This window comes from Electrona antarctica (assembly GCF_951216825.1).
Source record: "Electrona antarctica genome assembly, chromosome: 23".
In the NCBI taxonomy this organism is placed as follows: Eukaryota; Metazoa; Chordata; class Actinopteri; order Myctophiformes; family Myctophidae; genus Electrona; species Electrona antarctica.
The window spans coordinates 29,285,265-29,302,589 of NC_136804.1; the positions used below are offsets into that span (position 1 = coordinate 29,285,265).

General features: G+C 46.0%; 1 protein-coding gene across 2 annotated transcripts in view; it reads left to right on the forward strand.

Moving 5' to 3' along the window:
* LOC306916665 (oxysterol-binding protein-related protein 8-like) overlaps positions 1–15,582 on the forward strand; it is a 91,065-nt gene extending 75,483 nt beyond the window's left edge. For both annotated transcript variants that reach the window (XM_079494651.1, XM_079494652.1), the window contains exons 14-22: positions 1,344–1,442; positions 2,876–2,973; positions 6,292–6,381; positions 8,421–8,557; positions 9,213–9,398; positions 11,119–11,206; positions 12,707–12,812; positions 12,956–13,058; positions 14,692–15,582. In XM_079494651.1, the coding sequence (XP_079350777.1) occupies positions 1,344–1,442; positions 2,876–2,973; positions 6,292–6,381; positions 8,421–8,557; positions 9,213–9,398; positions 11,119–11,206; positions 12,707–12,812; positions 12,956–13,058; positions 14,692–14,827 (1,043 nt within the window). In that variant the 3' untranslated portion in view covers positions 14,828–15,582. The remainder of the gene's footprint in view (positions 1–1,343; positions 1,443–2,875; positions 2,974–6,291; positions 6,382–8,420; positions 8,558–9,212; positions 9,399–11,118; positions 11,207–12,706; positions 12,813–12,955; positions 13,059–14,691) is intronic.
* Positions 15,583–17,325: the final 1,743 nt, after the last annotated feature.

The following is a 17,325-nucleotide window of genomic DNA, read 5'->3' on the forward strand; positions in this document are numbered from 1 at the left end:
TGATTCCAAAAATGAATGTGTACATGCCGCCACACAGCCTTGCCAACCTATTGGTGCAGAGTCACTGACACAAAAATAAACACACACACTGCAAGGCTATTAGAGAATCATTAAAACAGCAGAGATCTGATAGTTTTGGCACGCAACACCAAACGCCATACGACCGGAGCACAAATTACACATTACCAACAGCCTGTTGATGGTGATTGCTGCAGTAATTAACAAGTGTGTGTGTGTGTGTGTGTGTGTGTGTGTGTGTGTGTGTGTGTGTGTGTGTGTGTGTGTGTGTGTGTGTGTGTGTGTGTGTGTGTGTGTGTGTGTGTGTGTGTGTGTGTGTGTGTGTGTGTGTGTGTGTGTTTGTTTTCCTTGTCTGCTAACTTACCTGTTAAAACCTCTGGAACCCGTCATAAATGCAAAATGATGTGAAGAACAAACTGTTGAAGAGAAGAAGCATAGTTGATTTCTAGAAGGGCTTAAATAAACTTAATACATGTACAGAGCTTTTTTTTTCTTTACGAATAATCAGACAACTCAGACATGTAATTGATAAATGCAAGTTATATAATCAGTTACTTTGGAAAAACAAACAAACAAAACAAGCACAATATTGTATCCTACTAACAATTTAGAAATACATGATCTAGGCTAGAAGCTTAGCTTACCTTGGCTTCATTCAAGTCAGTCTGAGTCAACTGATTTTCATCCGGCTGGCTGGCAGTTAAGATTTCAAAGTCAAAAGCATGATAACCTGATTGGCCAAACTGAGAAGGAAATTCATTGGCTGTGCATGGCTGGGTAGGGGGAGGGGGTGCTCCCCCTGCCCTTCTTTAAACAAAGGGTCAATGTGCAAGGATCAGACCCCATGCTGTGTCTTGTTGAGCATGGGGAGTAGATTCCATGTAGATGTCCACAAATGTCCACAAATCTTCAGTAAATTGTTTTCTCGGTAAATGTCCACAGATGTCCGTTAACATCCCGTAATCAGGGAATTAACCAGGAAAAAACTATTTGGCATTAATGCCCGTTTTTGCCTACTTTCACCCTGTGAAGGCTATTAGAGAATCATTAAAACAGCAGAGATCTGATAGTTTTGGCACGCAACACCAAACGCCATACGACCGGAGCACAAATTACACATTACCAACAACAGCCTGTTGATGGTGATTGCTGCAGTAATTAACAAGTGTGTGTGTGTGTGTGTGTGTGTGTGTGTGTGTGTGTGTGTGTGTGTGTGTGTGTGTGTGTGTGTGTGTGTGTGTGTGTGTGTGTGTGTGTGTGTGTGTGTGTGTGTGTGTGTGTGTGTGTGTGTGTGTGTGTGTGTGTGTGTGTGTGTGTGTCATCAGGAAACTCGTTATCGGCAATTCTGGATGGAGAGGCTCGTCTCAACTTTCTCAACCGAGGAGAGGACTACGTCATGAACATGCCCTACGCTCACTGTAAAGGTCAGAGTGCACGCCACTATGCTCACTGTAAAGGTCAGAGTGCACGCCACTACGCTCACTGTAAAGGTCAGAGTGCACGCCACTATGCTCACTGTAAAGGTCAGAGTGCACGCCACTATGCTCACTGTAAAGGTCAGAGTGCACGCCACTACGCTCACTGTAAAGGTCAGAGTGCACGCCACCTATGCTCACTGTAAAGGTCAGAGTGCACTCCACACTTCCCTTCATGCTCACTGTAAAGGTCAGAGTGCACGCCACTACGCTCACTGTAAAGGTCAGATTGCACACCACGCCACACTTCCCTTCATGTCAGCCTAAGGACTGTAAAGGTCAGAGTGCACGCCACGCCACACTTCCCTTCATGTCAGCCTAAGGACTGTAAAGGTCAGAGTGCATGCCACGCCACACTTCCCTTCATGTCAGCCTAAGGACTGTAAAGGTCAGAGTGCACGCCATGCCACACTTCCCTTCATGTCAGCCTAAGGACTGTAAAGGTCAGAGTGCACGCCATGCCACACTTCCCTTCATGTCAGCCTAAGGACTGTAAAGGTCAGAGTGCACGCCATGCCACACTTCCCTTCATGTCAGCCTAAGGACTGTAAAGGTCAGAGTGCACGCCATGCCACACTTCCCTTCATGTCAGCCTAAGGACTGTAAAGGTCAGAGTGCACGCCATGCCACACTTCCCTTCATGTCAGCCTAAGGACTGTAAAGGTCAGAGTGCACGCCATGCCACACTTCCCTTCATGTCAGCCTAAGGACTATACTCCTAGGAATACACGATAGTACTGTGCTCGCTCACGTCGTGTTCAAAGTGTCTAATTTGCCACCAAGGAAATTAAACAGTTTTAATTTGTAAAATGCAAAGCCAGTCTCTATCAGTGAAATAAATATTGTGTCTATACTACCAATGATTTTGGTACACCGTACATGCATTTGTAACTCAGGGAGGGTACAAATATAACCACATTTTTACACTGTCTTGAGTTGAATCAACGCTCTGAATTTTCGAGTGCAGGCACTTGTTTTGACAGTTATCCATTCGTACCTACATAATTTTTAACCCATTTAGACAGTTTTCTGAAAAACCTATGTTTCTTTGTCAGTGGTGCTCAAACTATTTCATGTCAAGGAGCCCCAGAATTATCTGTATTTGACCGCGGACCCCCATCTGAAAATATGTTGTTCCAGGGACCTCCCAGAAGCAAAGATATGAGTTAAAAAAAAAGTTCGCTCTGAAAGAATATATATTCAACGATTTACGCCACATTTTCAGGATCTTTAAAAAAAATAGCATATGCTATTTTATATACTATTTCTAGATATACTATTTTTCAACAGCTAAAGTATTACATGATGCTTAAAACACCAAAAGGGGTTCCTTCCCGTCCTGAATAATGTGGTTAAACATGATTGTCTCTCTGCTCTGCCAGGCATCCTCTACGGCACCATGACACTGGAGCTGGCCGGCCAGGTCACCATCACCTGCGAGAAGACGGGCTACAGCGCTCAGCTGGAGTTCAAACTGAAAGTATGTCACAAATGTGCCCCAAATATTTTGCACGTGTCACACTTATGTTGTCAGGCTGGCATAGCTGTCTTTGGCACGCCATTATAGGTGAAAGAAAGGTTTCCACATGTTTTTAAAAAATATGTCAACATGACAAAACTAGCAGATCTATAAGCTATAAGCAAACTTATAGATATAATACATGCAATACTGTCATACGATGAAGTACTGTATAGCAGTGGTTTTCAACCAGTGGTCCGGGGACCACCAGTGGTCCTTGAGGGGGTTCCAGGTGGTCCCCAGCTAAATGATGGAGAGTTGGTAACCAAATGGACCCTTATCTTTAACTCTTGAGAGCGTAAAATGAAACCAAATGGACCCGTGGGGGTCCATTTGGTTTCATTTTATTTTAAATTATTGTTAAACATCTCCATTACTTCATTAACAAGAAGTCTACACAATTAGAGAATGTAGAAGAATTGTTATTTTGGTCGACGTGTGCCCAAAAGCATGGAATTGTAGACAAAATATTATCCAATGCCGACAAAATATTCTTTAGGGGCCTTGACATGAAAAGGGTTGAAAACCACTGAAGTATAGAATAGGGTTTATATACTGTTATGATTCATGTAGAGCAGAAATAGTTTATTTGTATACCACATTTCAACTACCAGGAAATCCAAAGGGCTTTACATAAAACATTTCATTGCATGTCTCTGTCACTGTCCATTACCCATCCTCTCCATTCCTATCCACACCCCTGTCCCATGCCCACACACACCCCTTCCCCATGCCCACACACACCCCTTCCCCATGCCCACACACACCCCTTCCCCATGCCCACACACACCCTGTCCCATGCCCACACACACCCTGTCCCATGCCCACACACACCCTGTCCCATGCCCACACACACCCTGTCCCATGCCCACACACACCCCTTCCCCATGCCCACACACACCCCTTCCCCATGCCCACACACACCCTGTCCCATGCCCACACACACCCCTTCCCCATGCCCACACACACCCCTTCCTCATGCCCACACACACCCCTTCCCCATGCCCACACACACCCCTTCCCCATGCCCACACACACCCCTTCCCCATGCCCACACACACCCTGTCCCATGACCACACACACCCCTTCCCCATGCCCACACACACCCCTGTCCCATGCCCACACACACCCCTGTCCCATGCCCACACACACCCCTTCCTCATGCACACACACACCCTGTCCCATGACCACACACACCCCTTCCTCATGCACACACACACCCTGTCCCGTGCCCACACACACCATGTCCCATGCCCACACACACCCTGTCCCATGCCCACACACACCCTGTCCCATGCCCACACACACCCTGTCCCATGCCCACACACACCCTGTCCCATGCCCACACACACCCTGTCCCATGCCCACACACACTTGTCCCAACCACAGCCTGCACTCTTGAGCCAGGTACATTAACCACATAAACCCTAGTGTCCCCTATTCTGGGCATAAAAGGAAAAGAAAGAAAATCGGGTAAAAAAAATGAGCAAACATTCGGTGAAAACGGTAGATCTACAGAACATGCTCACGACTTAACGAAGAGATTTGGTGCAGAGGGGAAACGTACAGACTCCTCCTAGGGTCAACAAAGTATAGGGTTTGAGTGGTTAATACGTTCCCATGTAGATGATCCACCCCCATCTAAACCACCCGCATCATTACGATTGAAATGTATTGTCCAACAATGTGGAAGATTGATTTGTCTGCAGCCGTAAAATAAATAACATTTTGCATACAAAACAACCAAAAACACACAAAGATGTTAATAACAACACCTAGAAAATCTGAAGGGGAAAAAAAACGACCATTCCATTATTCTCCTCAACCATTTCCTTAGCTGCTGCTATTGAAAGGTGCAACAAGGGAACACTTGAACCTCCTCCCAGAGGGCAGTAGTTGATAACTCATGGGACATGTCTGACTGACCCCTAGAATGTTCCCTGCCGTCTGCATCGGTTGGACCAGCTTGACTGACCCCTAGAATGTTCCCTGCAGTCTGCATCGGTTGGACCAGCTTGACTGACCCCTAGAATGTTCCCTGCCGTCTGCATCGGTTGGACCAGCTTGGACTTTAGTTGCAGGTTCCCAGCCCGAACTGTGATGCCGTCCGTAACTGATGAGGCTCTCTAAGACTGCATGACAAAAGACTGACATACATTTTTGATCAACACCATGAACTTAAAAGGATGTAGGCAGTGCAGTCAGGTTGTTGTACTCTCTCCTACAGACACGGTCCACATTGGTGATCCTTAATGATTTGTTAATGAAATAAGTTATTTATATAGCACCTTTCACACACAAGTACAGCTCATTTAAAGCCCAGGCAAGACCTAGTTGACAGACATCGTTGTGAGTAAGCAATGTTCAATACATGGTTTTAAATTTGACTTTAAAACAGCTATAGTTGGGGAATTTCCTAATGGTCTGGAATATTGTTCCAGGTTTGTGGTGCATAGTAGTGAAATGCTGCTTCGCCAGCCCCAGATGACCTAAGGGTTCTAGGGGGTTCATATGGCTTCAGCATGTGTGAGATGTAGCTGGGCCCAGAGCCACAGAGAGATTTATACATCTAAACAGTAAAATTGTATAATAATTATACATTAGTGCAATGTACTACATTTCTGGTGTGAAATGTTCCATATAACATCCCCCCCCTCCCCCAAAAAAGGCATGCGAGACCCCCCCGCCACAAAGAATTGCCGCGCCCGGGCACTGGTGGTACTCATGTAAATATCCCAAGGTTGGCAGGTCTGAAATGGTAATACCAAGGTGTTTGTATGAGGAGACGTCTGGGAATGATCCCTGTTTCTTGGTCAAACAGAGGAGGTTTGGTATTCAGTTAAAGTTGCAGCAGGCCAGAAACGTATACACCATATAGCTGTTTATGAGATACTGACAGACATTTAATAGTGAATTCAGTTTTATTCCAAGCGACTGTTTCCCAGTCAGTGTGTGATTGAATTCTATGCATATCTCTCCCTCCCTCTCAATGTCTCTCCTTCACCCTTCCTCCTCTTCCTCCTCCTCTTCCTCCTCTTCCTCCTCCTCCTCTTCCTCTTCCTCTTCCTCCTCCTCTTCCTCCATCTCTTCCTCCTCCTCCTCCTCCTCCTCCTCTTCCTCCTCCTCTTCCTTGTATCTACTTTCTCCTGAACATTACTTGGGTCCCTCCTTCCAACTCCTCCCTGTCCTGTCTCCCTGTCCTGTCCTGTCCTGTGTCCCCTGTCTCCCTGTCCTGTCCTGTGTCCCCTGTCTCCCTGTCCTGTCTCCTGTCTCCTCCAGCCGTTCTTGGGCAACAATGACAGTGTAAATCAGATTGCCGGGAAGATCAAGCTGGGCAAAGAGGTGCTGGCTACGCTGGAAGGACATTGGGTAAGAAGGATCCAAGATTCGTAAAATAAAGAATAGCCAGATGGTTGCAGTATATCTGTAGCATTGAAGTGATTTTAAGTAATTATCTTGTTTAGTGATGTTTCATGAAGACATTTCTAATGTCTAACAAAATGTTCTAACGAAAGTGTGAATGTTCCTTGTTATAAAATTGTCTTTTACTCTTCGATAAACGTGTCAAGCTATTTCAGGATATCTATTTGGGTTCAGATAACTGAAAATGTACCTTGACCTTGGACATGGGGAGTGACACGCAGCAAAGGTCATCGTGATCAGGATTCGAAGCCTGCGACACACTTTCAGGCTGTCACTGCAGCCTATAGGGTGCCCGGGACCACCACGACGGGGGTGCGCGGGCACCCTAGGCCTTGCTGTGTGTCACTCCCCATCTCTCCCCCCATTTCCTGTCAAGTCCTATCAATAAAGGCATAAAAAAAAGCCCCAAAACAAGTCTTAAAGAAAAAACCGTTGCACCCCTGATTCATACTGACAAGGCCAGCCGGGACATGGACGTCTGTCTCTGCAACGGGTATCCTTCACGCTTCGTGTTTGATTTGGTTTCACCAGCAGCAGCATCCTGCTGATGTCCTCTCCGTCTGTTCAAAGAGGCCCAGGCATGATGATAAATATATGATGCGGGTGTACCGCAGGCAGAGGAGAGACTGAAGCATTATTATCCCATTCTGACCTGAGATCAGATTCTAAAAATGTCTTCTACATCCTGACAGTTTTCTGAAAAAGCTGTTTCTATGTCAGTCGTTCTTCGATTTTTCAAAAATAGCAGACCTACAAGCTCGTAGCGCGCCACTCTGTGGCGCGCTATGAGCTTGTAGATCTGCTATTTTTCAATAGCTAAAGCATAACATAATGCTAACACCAAAAGGGGTTCCCGCCCAAAATGGGTTAAAGACATGGAGACGAGAGCAGGATATAAATGATGACAGGGGCGCAGAGAGAGAGAGAGACGGGGATGGAAAGATGAAGTCTAGAATAAATAGACTGGGGTTGGAGAATACTAACCATGTTAGCCTGAGCCTGCCATCCATAACAATGAGCTGAATCATTAATTCTCCCTCATGCCTGCCACAAGGCACTCTGGGAAGGGGGGGGGGGGGGGGTAGTATTGTTCCTTATATAAGTGAAAAGAACTGGATGTTGGTGCGTGCTTGCAGGCCAGGCCAGGCCCATAGAGATCAGTCAATACTAGGGGTGTAACGATATAGTAAGTGCAAAAAAAAAATTAATTTCATGAAGTATATCGAAAATGAAAACAGAAACATTGATTATGTATCGTATCGTTTTTGTGCGTGGTATTTATTTTTTTGAAGATAAAGGAAAAAGAGGGGATTAATTACTTTGTTTAAAATAATGTCAATGTATTTTAAATTGTTACTGTATCGATTTCAAATCATTGAATCGGATCTTATCGGATCGCCATAATGAACCAATATCGTCCATGTATCGTATCGTCAACCACGTATCGTATCGCTGTTAAAATGTCAATCAATTCTGTTTCGATGCTCAGCCAGTTAGTCTTCACTTTTATATGGGTTTGAATTATAAGCGTGTGGTAAAGTGTCTGTCTGTCTGTCTGTCTGTCTGTCTGTCTGTCTGTCTGTCTGTCTGTGTTTGTCTCTATCTCTGTCTAGCAACGACATCTAATCTCAGTCTGTTCTTAATTGGCCATTAATGTAACTTGCCTGAGGCTTCCAGCCGTTCTGCTAATGGTGATTCAGCACTTTCAGTTGATTGCAATTGTGTTGTTTTGCCTGTTTTGATGATGGAACATGTTGTCTCTAGTCTTGTGTGTGTGTGTGTGTGTGTGTGTGTGTGTGTGTGTGTGTGTGTGTGTGTGTGTGTGTGTGTGTGTGTGTGTGTGTGTGTGTGTGTGTGTGTGTGTGTGTGTGTGTGTGTGTGTGTGTGTGTGTGTGTGTGTGTGTGTGTGTGTGTGAAGCTATTCTGGAGTGTGACACATGACATGACCTTTCCGGCGTGTTCCCTCCTCCCCTCCTCCCCCACAGGACAGTGAGATCTTCATCCACGATAAGAAGACAGGCTTGCGGGACGTGTTCTTCAACCCCGGCCCAGAGCTGAGGCAGAGCAGGCTGACCCGCTGCACCGTCCCCCCCGAGGAGCAGAACGAGTTTGAATGTGAAAGGTGAACTTAAACCGTTTAGACCTACAAATGTCTTCTAAATCCTGTCGTTTTTCGAAAAACCCATGTTTCTAATGTAAGTTTTCATGTCAAGGACCCTCAAATATATATGTAATTGGCCGCCGACCTCCATCTGAAAATATGTTGCACAGAAATTAAGTACTTTCACATGAAAAGTAATGCAATGTAGTTCAATAAAAAATGTGAAAATGTGGTACAGTACATATGAGATTAATAGCTCGGGGGGGAGAAGATAAATCATTAAAGAAATGATGATTTTTTTGGTCATTTTTCTGGAAAATATATTTTCTTTAAAATATCGTGAAAAATCGTATCGTGAACCTAATTTCGTGATTCGAATCGTATCGTGAGTTCAGTGAATCGTTACATGCCTACTGTTTTCTGGAAAAACGTGTTTGGCCCGGGAAACATTTCACACAAAAACAAAAACACTGGGGACTTACTAGATTAGTAAAGTTTTGCCCTGTAAAAGAGAGAGAGGGAGAGAGAGAGAGCGATATGAAGTGACTTTAGTGTCAATATGACATCATCAACATGGAAGAGCGACATTAGATCCTATCTCTCTTCCTTGTCATTCGTCGTTTCTCTCCTGACCTCATTGTGCTGTGTGTGTTGTTGCCGCCGCCGCCCCCTGCAGGTTGTGGCAGCACGTGACGCGCGCCATCAACAACAAGGACCAGACGGAGGCCACCAACGAGAAGTTCATCCTGGAGGAGGCTCAGAGGAAGCTGGCCCGCGAGCGCAAGGTCAAGTGCGAGGACTGGAACCCCGTGCTGTTCGAACAGGACCCCATTACCGGAGAGTGGCATTACCGATATGCTGAGTGAGTTGGAAGGAAGCCTGCTTTTACAGCAGTGTTGATTTCGTTGACTAAAACTAAGAGGACAAATATTCGTCGACTACCCTTTTATCACTGACGAAAACTAAATGGAAACTAAATTAAAACTAAGCTACGATGACTAAAACTAATACTAAATATAGTGACAATTTCGTCAACAAATAAAAACTAGATTAAAATGTTAGGAAGGGACTAGTGGACAAGAGATCCAGTATAAGATAGCCTGAAATAAGCTGAAAATAGCCGATCTACACTATAGATATCTACACTATAGCTGAATATAGGAGGGGCTAGCACCCTATAAATCTACACTAATAGCTGAATATAGGAGGGGCTAGCGCCCTATAAATCTACACTATAGCTGAATATAGGAGGGGCTAGCGCCCTATAAATCTACACTAATAGCTGAATATAGGAGGGGCTAGCGCCCTATAAATCTACACTAATAGCTGAATATAGGAGGGGCTAGCGCCCTATAAATCCACACTATAGCTGAATATAGGAGGGGCTAGCTCCATTGATGATAGTTCAAGAAGACATGTTCTGTTCTCTGAACATAGACAGGAAGAGGGAGCCATCTACTGGTCATTTTCTGTAAATGCAGGGAATGATTTCTTTCCTCACCACTATGTTTGTTCACTGTAACTTTGTGACATTGAATATTCACTATTTCTAATAGGGCCTGTTCATTAAACTTGCAAGAGTTACTTAAAATTATACAGCATTTAAATTTAAAACTAAACCACTTGGTTTGAAACATCGAGACAGCGTTTTGCAAGTGTATCTGACACAGTTAACTTTTTAATTTAAAAAAATGTATTTAACCTTTATTTAACCAGTAAAAACCACATTGAGACTGAAGTCTCTTTTACACAGAGTGACCTGGCCAAGAGAAGAGGCGACATCAGTAACACAGCTCTGCCAGTAACAATACATACAAGACGATAACAGGACAGACATTTTCAATGTTCATAAATGTAAAACCCACTAACGAAGAAGCTCAAAGGAGAGCAGGAACGTCTAGTAACGCAACCAATAAAGGCTAATACATAACGCTACGGAATTTGCTAATAAACTAAAAAGCAAGAGAACCAACATGTGCTATACGTCAAAGCAGGAGCAATGTTTGGGAAGTGTGCCCATGGCAATCCTTTTAAACCATTTTGACCTGAGCTACATCCTGACAGTTTTCTGAAAAAGCTATGTTTCTATGTCAGTCGTTCTTCGATTTTTCAAAAATAGCAGACCTACAAAGCTCGTAGCGCGCTATGAGCTTGTAGATCTGCTATTTTTCAATAGCTAAAGCATAACATAATGCTAACACCAAAAGGGGTTCCCGCCCAAAATGGGTATAGTTTGTATAATATAATAGTGAATCGTTTAGTCATTCAGATTCAGATGTCACGTATATACAGTAGGCCTTGTACTGGAAGTTGTCTTGCGCGTCTGCTTTGAATCATACATTTGCAGATTGTTTAGCATTTTCTCATTATGATATTTTCCTGCCATTAGGTGGGTGTGTTTTTGTGTATTTCCCAATTCTGCAAGTGTCATCCTTCTCTCTCTCTCTCTCCCCATATTTCTCTGTGTGTGTGTGTGTGTGTGTGTGTGTGTGTGTGTGTGTGTGTGTGTGTGTGTGTGTGTGTGTGTGTGTGCGTGTATGCGTACTCGTGCGTGACTACCCCCCCCCCCTCCCCACCCGCAGCACGCGGCCGTGGGACCCCCTCAATGATCTGATTCAGTTTGAGAAAGACGGCTGGATTCAGACTCAGGTCCGACACCGCACGCCTATGGTACGTTCTGGCAGTGTTATTAGTCTCAGTAACCAGGGGCCGCACAGGAGGGACAATTGCAAGCGTCAGGTAGGTCGGCCCGATCAAATGAACCGCCGCCCACTCTCCCTTCCAAATTGTAATTTCCAATTATTATTATTATTATTGATTTACCTCGCTCATCTCACCCGCCCTCCGCACAGCGCTCGATGCATTCATTTGACCACCTAAGTGTCTGGTTTTGGCCACTCCCAACGCCTCGTTTTGGCCACTCCCACCGCCTCGTTTTGGCCACTCCCACCGCCTCGTTTTGGCCACTCCCACCGCCTCGTTCTGGCCACTCCCACCGCCTGCCTGCGCTCTCTGTGCCCTCTCTCCGATCCAACCAAACCACCGACATCAACCCACACTTGGCGTGCCTCCACCGTCGCTGTTTGGCGGCCATTTTCCCCACCCTTCCACATTCTTCGTCCATTTCTCCCACATCTATGTTCTGTTTTCCCGTTGTTCCCCGCGCTGTGACTCGGCGCGGTCACGTGGGTTTTTTTTGTCCTTCTTGTCGTGAATAATAAATAACTGCTTCGGTTTGCGTGCATGCTGTGTTTCCCCGTGCACTCCGCTCGCTGCACGAGCTGCAGCTGGTCCACACTGTCCATGTCTGGCCGTGCTTGTTTTGACAGACATTAGATATCTTTACTTAATTTACGTAACTTCGTCTGGCCGTGGCTGAGCAGCTCACAAGCATGCCTCCGCCTATGGCTGACAATGCACTGCACGGCACTGAGCACACTGTGTGTGTGTGTGTGTGTGTGTGTGTGTGTGTGTGTGTGTGTGTGTGTGTGTGTGTGTGTGTGTGTGTGTGTGTGTGTGTGTGTGTGTGTGTGTGTGTGTGTGTGTGTGTGTGTGTGTGTGTGTGTGTGTTAGGGCATTAAGCAACTAGTCGACTAGTTTACTAGTCGACTAGTAAATCCACTAGTCGACCTTGCTGGTACTAGTCGACTAGTTGATTAGAAAAAACAAAAACAAAAAGTTCATTTTTTTTTTTTTTTTACCGATTTTGTAGGCCTCAATATCAGGTAGATTATAGTTATAGTCACCAATGTACACAGTTTTTTAATGTACAAATATTTTTTTCAAAAAAAAAAAAAAAAATGAACTTTTTTTTTTTCTTTTTTTTTTAAACATAAAAGGTGGTTCAACAACTAGTCGACTAGTCGACTAGTAAACTAGGCAACTAGTCAACTAGTAAAAATGACTAGAAGTGAATGCCCTAGTGTGTGTGTGACATTTAAGCTAACATGCTGGTAGTAGTTTACGATTTCCTTTTAATTTTATCGTTTTTGGTAACATAGTTATTGAAAATAGCCTGCATACATAGTGTTTGTGTGGCATGGATGTGTTTGCCTGTGTTTCATCACCTCGTTTCTGTGACTCGGGGGTGTTAACCTGCAGTGTGTGTGTGTGTGTGTGTGTGTGTGTGTGTGTGTGTGTGTGTGTGTGTGTGTGTGTGTGTCCGTCCAGGTGACAGCACCAAAGAGGAAACACAAGCATAGCGACAAACCTAAGAGTACAGAGAGCGGATGTTCCTCACCTGAGCTTGACCGCCAAGACTCCTCTGGCAGCGAACGTGAGTCGCACGCGCACACACACACACACGCACACAAATTCTTTCTCACATATCTCACTATGTGCTACCATTAAATGTGCAACATTGAACAACTTATATGAACTAAAACAAATACTCAATACTCTCACTGTTTTTTGCTGCAGGACACAAAAGCAAACACAGCCGGTTGAAGAAAAAGGGAAACGACCTGGGTGAACTTCAAAGTGCCATTGAATCCATTAAACAGACGCAGGAGGATATCAACAGGTGGGTGACGCACCTGTTGATGCATCTCTGTCACCCCACTGTCTCTCTGTCACCCCACTGTCTCTCTGTCACCCCACTGTCTCTCTGTCAGCCCACTGTCTCTCTGTCACCCCACTGTCTCTCTGTCACCCCACTGTCTCTCTGTCACCCCACTGTCTCTCTGTCACCCCACTGTCTCTCTGTCACCCCACTGTCTCTCTGTCACCCCACTGTCTCTCTGTCACCCCACTGTCTCTCTGTCACCCCCCTGTCTCTCTGTCACCCCACTGTCGTCTCTGTCACCCCACTGTCGTCTCTGTCACCCCACTGTTGTCTCTCTGTCACCCCACTGTCTCTCTGTCACCCCACTGTCTCTCTGTCACCCCACTGTCTCCCTGTCACCCCACTGTCTCCCTGTCACCCCACTGTCTCCCTGTCACCCCACTGTCTCTCTGTCACCCCACTGTCTCTCTGTCACCCCACTGTCTCTCTCTCTGTCACCCCACTGTCGTCTCTGTCACCCCACTGTCTCTCTGTCACCCCCCTGTCTCTCTGTCACCCCCCTGTCTCTCTGTCACCCCACTGTCTCTCTGTCACCCCACTGTCGTCTCTGTCACCCCACTGTTGTCTCTCTGTCACCCCACTGTCTCTCTGTCACCCCACTGTCTCTCTGTCACCCCACTGTCTCCCTGTCACCCCACTGTCTCCCTGTCACCCCACTGTCTCTCTGTCACCCCACTGTCTCTCTGTCACCCCACTGTCTCTCTCTCTGTCACCCCACTGTCTCTCTGTCACCCCACTGTCTCTCTGTCACCCACTGTCTCTCTGTCACCCCACTGTCTCTCTGTCACCCCACTGTCTCTCTGTCACCCCACTGTCTCTCTGTCACCCCACTGTCTCTCTGTCACCCCACTGTCTCTCTGTCACCCCACTGTCTCTCTGTCACCCCACTGTCTCTCTGTCACCCCACTGTCTCTCTGTCAGCCCACTGTCTCTCTGTCACCCCACTGTCTCTCTGTCAGCCCACTGTCTCTCTGTCAGCCCACTGTCTCTATGTCACCCCACTGTTGTCTCTCTGTCACCCCACTGTCTCTCTGTCACCCCACTGTCTCTCTGTCACCCCACTGTCTCTCTGTCACCCCACTGTCTCCTCTCTGTCACCCCACTGTTGTCTCTCTGTCACCCCACTGTCTCTCTGTCACCCCACTGTCTCTCTGTCACCCCACTGTTGTCTCTCTGTCACCCCACTGTCTCTCTGTCACCCCACTGTTGTCTCTCTGTCACCCCACTGTCTCTCTGTCACCCCACTGTCTCTCTGTCACCCCACTGTCTCTCTGTCACCCCACTGTCTCTCGCAACTCTTTTCATGCATCGTTTTTGAGTGGTGCAACCACTCCTATAGACAACTATGTGTGTGCCTGGCTGGCTGTGTCTGAGCACGGAAATTGCGTTTGGTTGGTTTTCACCACCAAGTGTCACTGTTGCGCAGGCTAACGCACACATTAACTCTATATATAATGCACCACTCGCTTCTCACGGGTGTGATTTTTTGTAAGAGAGAGCATCAAATGACTGTGTGTGTGTGTTTGTGTGTGTGTGCGCGTGCGTGCGTGCGTGCGTGTGTGTGTGTGTGTGCGTGTGCGTCCTCCTCCAGGAGCATCGGTGTGCTGAGGAACCGCGCGGCTAGCCAGGTGTCGACGGCAGGAAGCTCCTTCCTCCATCAGCGCGACTATGTCATCATCTTCTTCCTCGTCCTGCTTCAGGTCTTCATCAATTTCATCTTCAAGTAGCAGTCGTAGTGCACGCACACACAAACACGCACGCACGCACACACGCACGCGCTCACACACACGCACTCTTAAACTATTATGCCACACAAGCCATTATTATGGTGACGGATCACAGCCGTGAACTTTGCGCTGGACGCCACTGGATCATAATATTGTCCATCTTTAACCCAACACTGCCCCCCCCCCCCCCTCCTCCACCTGTGGATAAAATGACCAAATGAGTTCCGGTCCCGACAAAACACACGCCGGCTTACAGTAAAGAAAACACACAGCCACGAGGAGACGTTTTAAACAAAAAAAAACTGAAACTGTTGTTATTTATTTTTTAACTGGTCTTAAACTGCTCTAAATCCACAAACTGTGGAGCAAAGTGATCCTTGAATTTCAAAACGGAGAGAGGAGGAGGAGGGGGGGGGGGTCTGGACGAGAGCGCAGATCCCCCCCCCACCACAAGGACGGGGAGGTCTGGACGAGAGCGCAGACAGAAGGATCCCCCCCGCCACAAGGACGGGGAGGTCTGGACGAGACCCCAGCCAGAAGACCCCTCCCCCCCCCCCCCCCCGCCACTCCCAAGTGACTGAAGGTTCACATTTCACCTCCGCTCCCAAACTTCATGGAGCATCGGAGAGACAATGAAGAGACTGTACGACTGTACGTGGTGGAGAATGAAAAAAAAACACTTTTTTAATTTTAAATTTTTAGGATTGTGCTGTTTTTCTTTTGTCGTTTTTGGGGGAGGGGAGGGGGGGGGGGGGGGGGGGGTGCGAGTAGACCTCTACTTGGAAAGGACAAACAAAACGGAAGGAGGGAGAGAAGAGGAATATCAAAAATGAAGTGGTCCAATATATGTGATTTGTATTTTTTATTACTAGTAGTGTTATCGTCATTATCAAACGCTTTGATGATCTGGCTTGAAGTTCCAAACGTGAAGAAGGAAGGGTTGACGGAACCATAATAAAGCAAAGCGACATGATAGGAAACCAAAACGAAAGCTATATATATATATATATATATACGATTAACGTTAAGTTTGCTTTTCGTCCAGCGCGATTCTTTCACCTTTTGCATACGACGGTCGATGTAAAAAAATAAAAAATAAAACACAACCAAGAGAACCAGATGTTCTTACTGTACAGGTTAGCATGTACGGTATTAAGGAATGGTTATTCTGAACATTAACCTCTTATCGTATGTTGTCTTAATATAAACGTTACTACAGTGTGAAACATAAATGGTAGACACTTTACTGTTGGAAGGAGGCGATAATATTAGGTCCTTTTTTCTAATTATTAACTGTCACTGTTGTCCATAAAGACGAGTACGTAACAGGCCAAACACAAGTGTGTAGAATAGCAGTCGGTCGGTCCCGCCCCCGCGGTGTAAATAAATTATCCACTGGGATCGACTAGCTCAAAAAAGCGCGCGTGGGGTTTTTCGCTGAGATGCCACACTACGTAACCGCAGGCTCTCACTCACATTCTGTGCACAAGTCAGTCTCTTATATCAGGGGTTCTCAACGTTTTTGGCCGGGGACCCCCGGAAATGCTTTGGCAATGTCTCGGGACCCCCGCCCCGACCCCCAATATAAATTGACTGCTACAATAACCTTAAACCATTTTGGGCGGGAACCCCTTTTGGTGTTTTAAGCATTGTTATAATTTAGCTATTGAAAAATAGCAGATCTACAAGCTCATAGCGCGCCACCGAGTGGCGCGCTACGAGCTTGTAGGTCTGCTATTTTTGAAAAATCGTGAAAATAAAATTTAAAAAAAAGAATCTTTTGTTTTTTCTTTTTTTTTAAAAATAATTTGGGGACCCCCTAAAATAATTTGGCGACCCCCCGAGGGGTCGCGACCCACGGGTTGAGAACCCCTGTCTTATATTCTTGTGTTTGTTTTTGTTTTTTTATGTTTTTGTGCCGGTGATTGTATTGATTGATACACACGTAGAGTTGAGGCGTGAACTCGCGCCCCGCTCACACATTCACACACGCACACACACACGCAAATCTTGTGTTCACCATATCACCGGTTAACGGAAACATAACCCGTTTTATTTTTTTATTGTGTGTTGTTTTTTATTCTTAGCCATGTAAATGTTTACAGATGTGTCTTTCTCCACTGTAGGAGTTCTATAAAGAGGTCATGCTAGTTTCATAGCCATTCTAGACAGTTTTAGCTGTGCATCAAAGGCACCCGGACGGACGGACGGACGGACGTGTGTATCTTATGTGTTAATGTCACGTTTTTAAATTTTTTTTTTTTTATGTGCGTCTCTTCATTGCCTCAATTGCTCATCATCTTAATAATAGAGAAGCCAGACATGTGTGGAATGTGGAGAAAAAACTAAAATTTCAACACCAGTGCCTTCTAGAGTTGGGCTGGGAGTCATTAAGGTAAGGGGTGGGGGGGGAGGGGAGGGGGGGGGGGGGGGGGGGGCGGAGCATCACATAAGTCACATGTACAGGGAAGGATGTGCCATATGAAGCCTTATAGCGA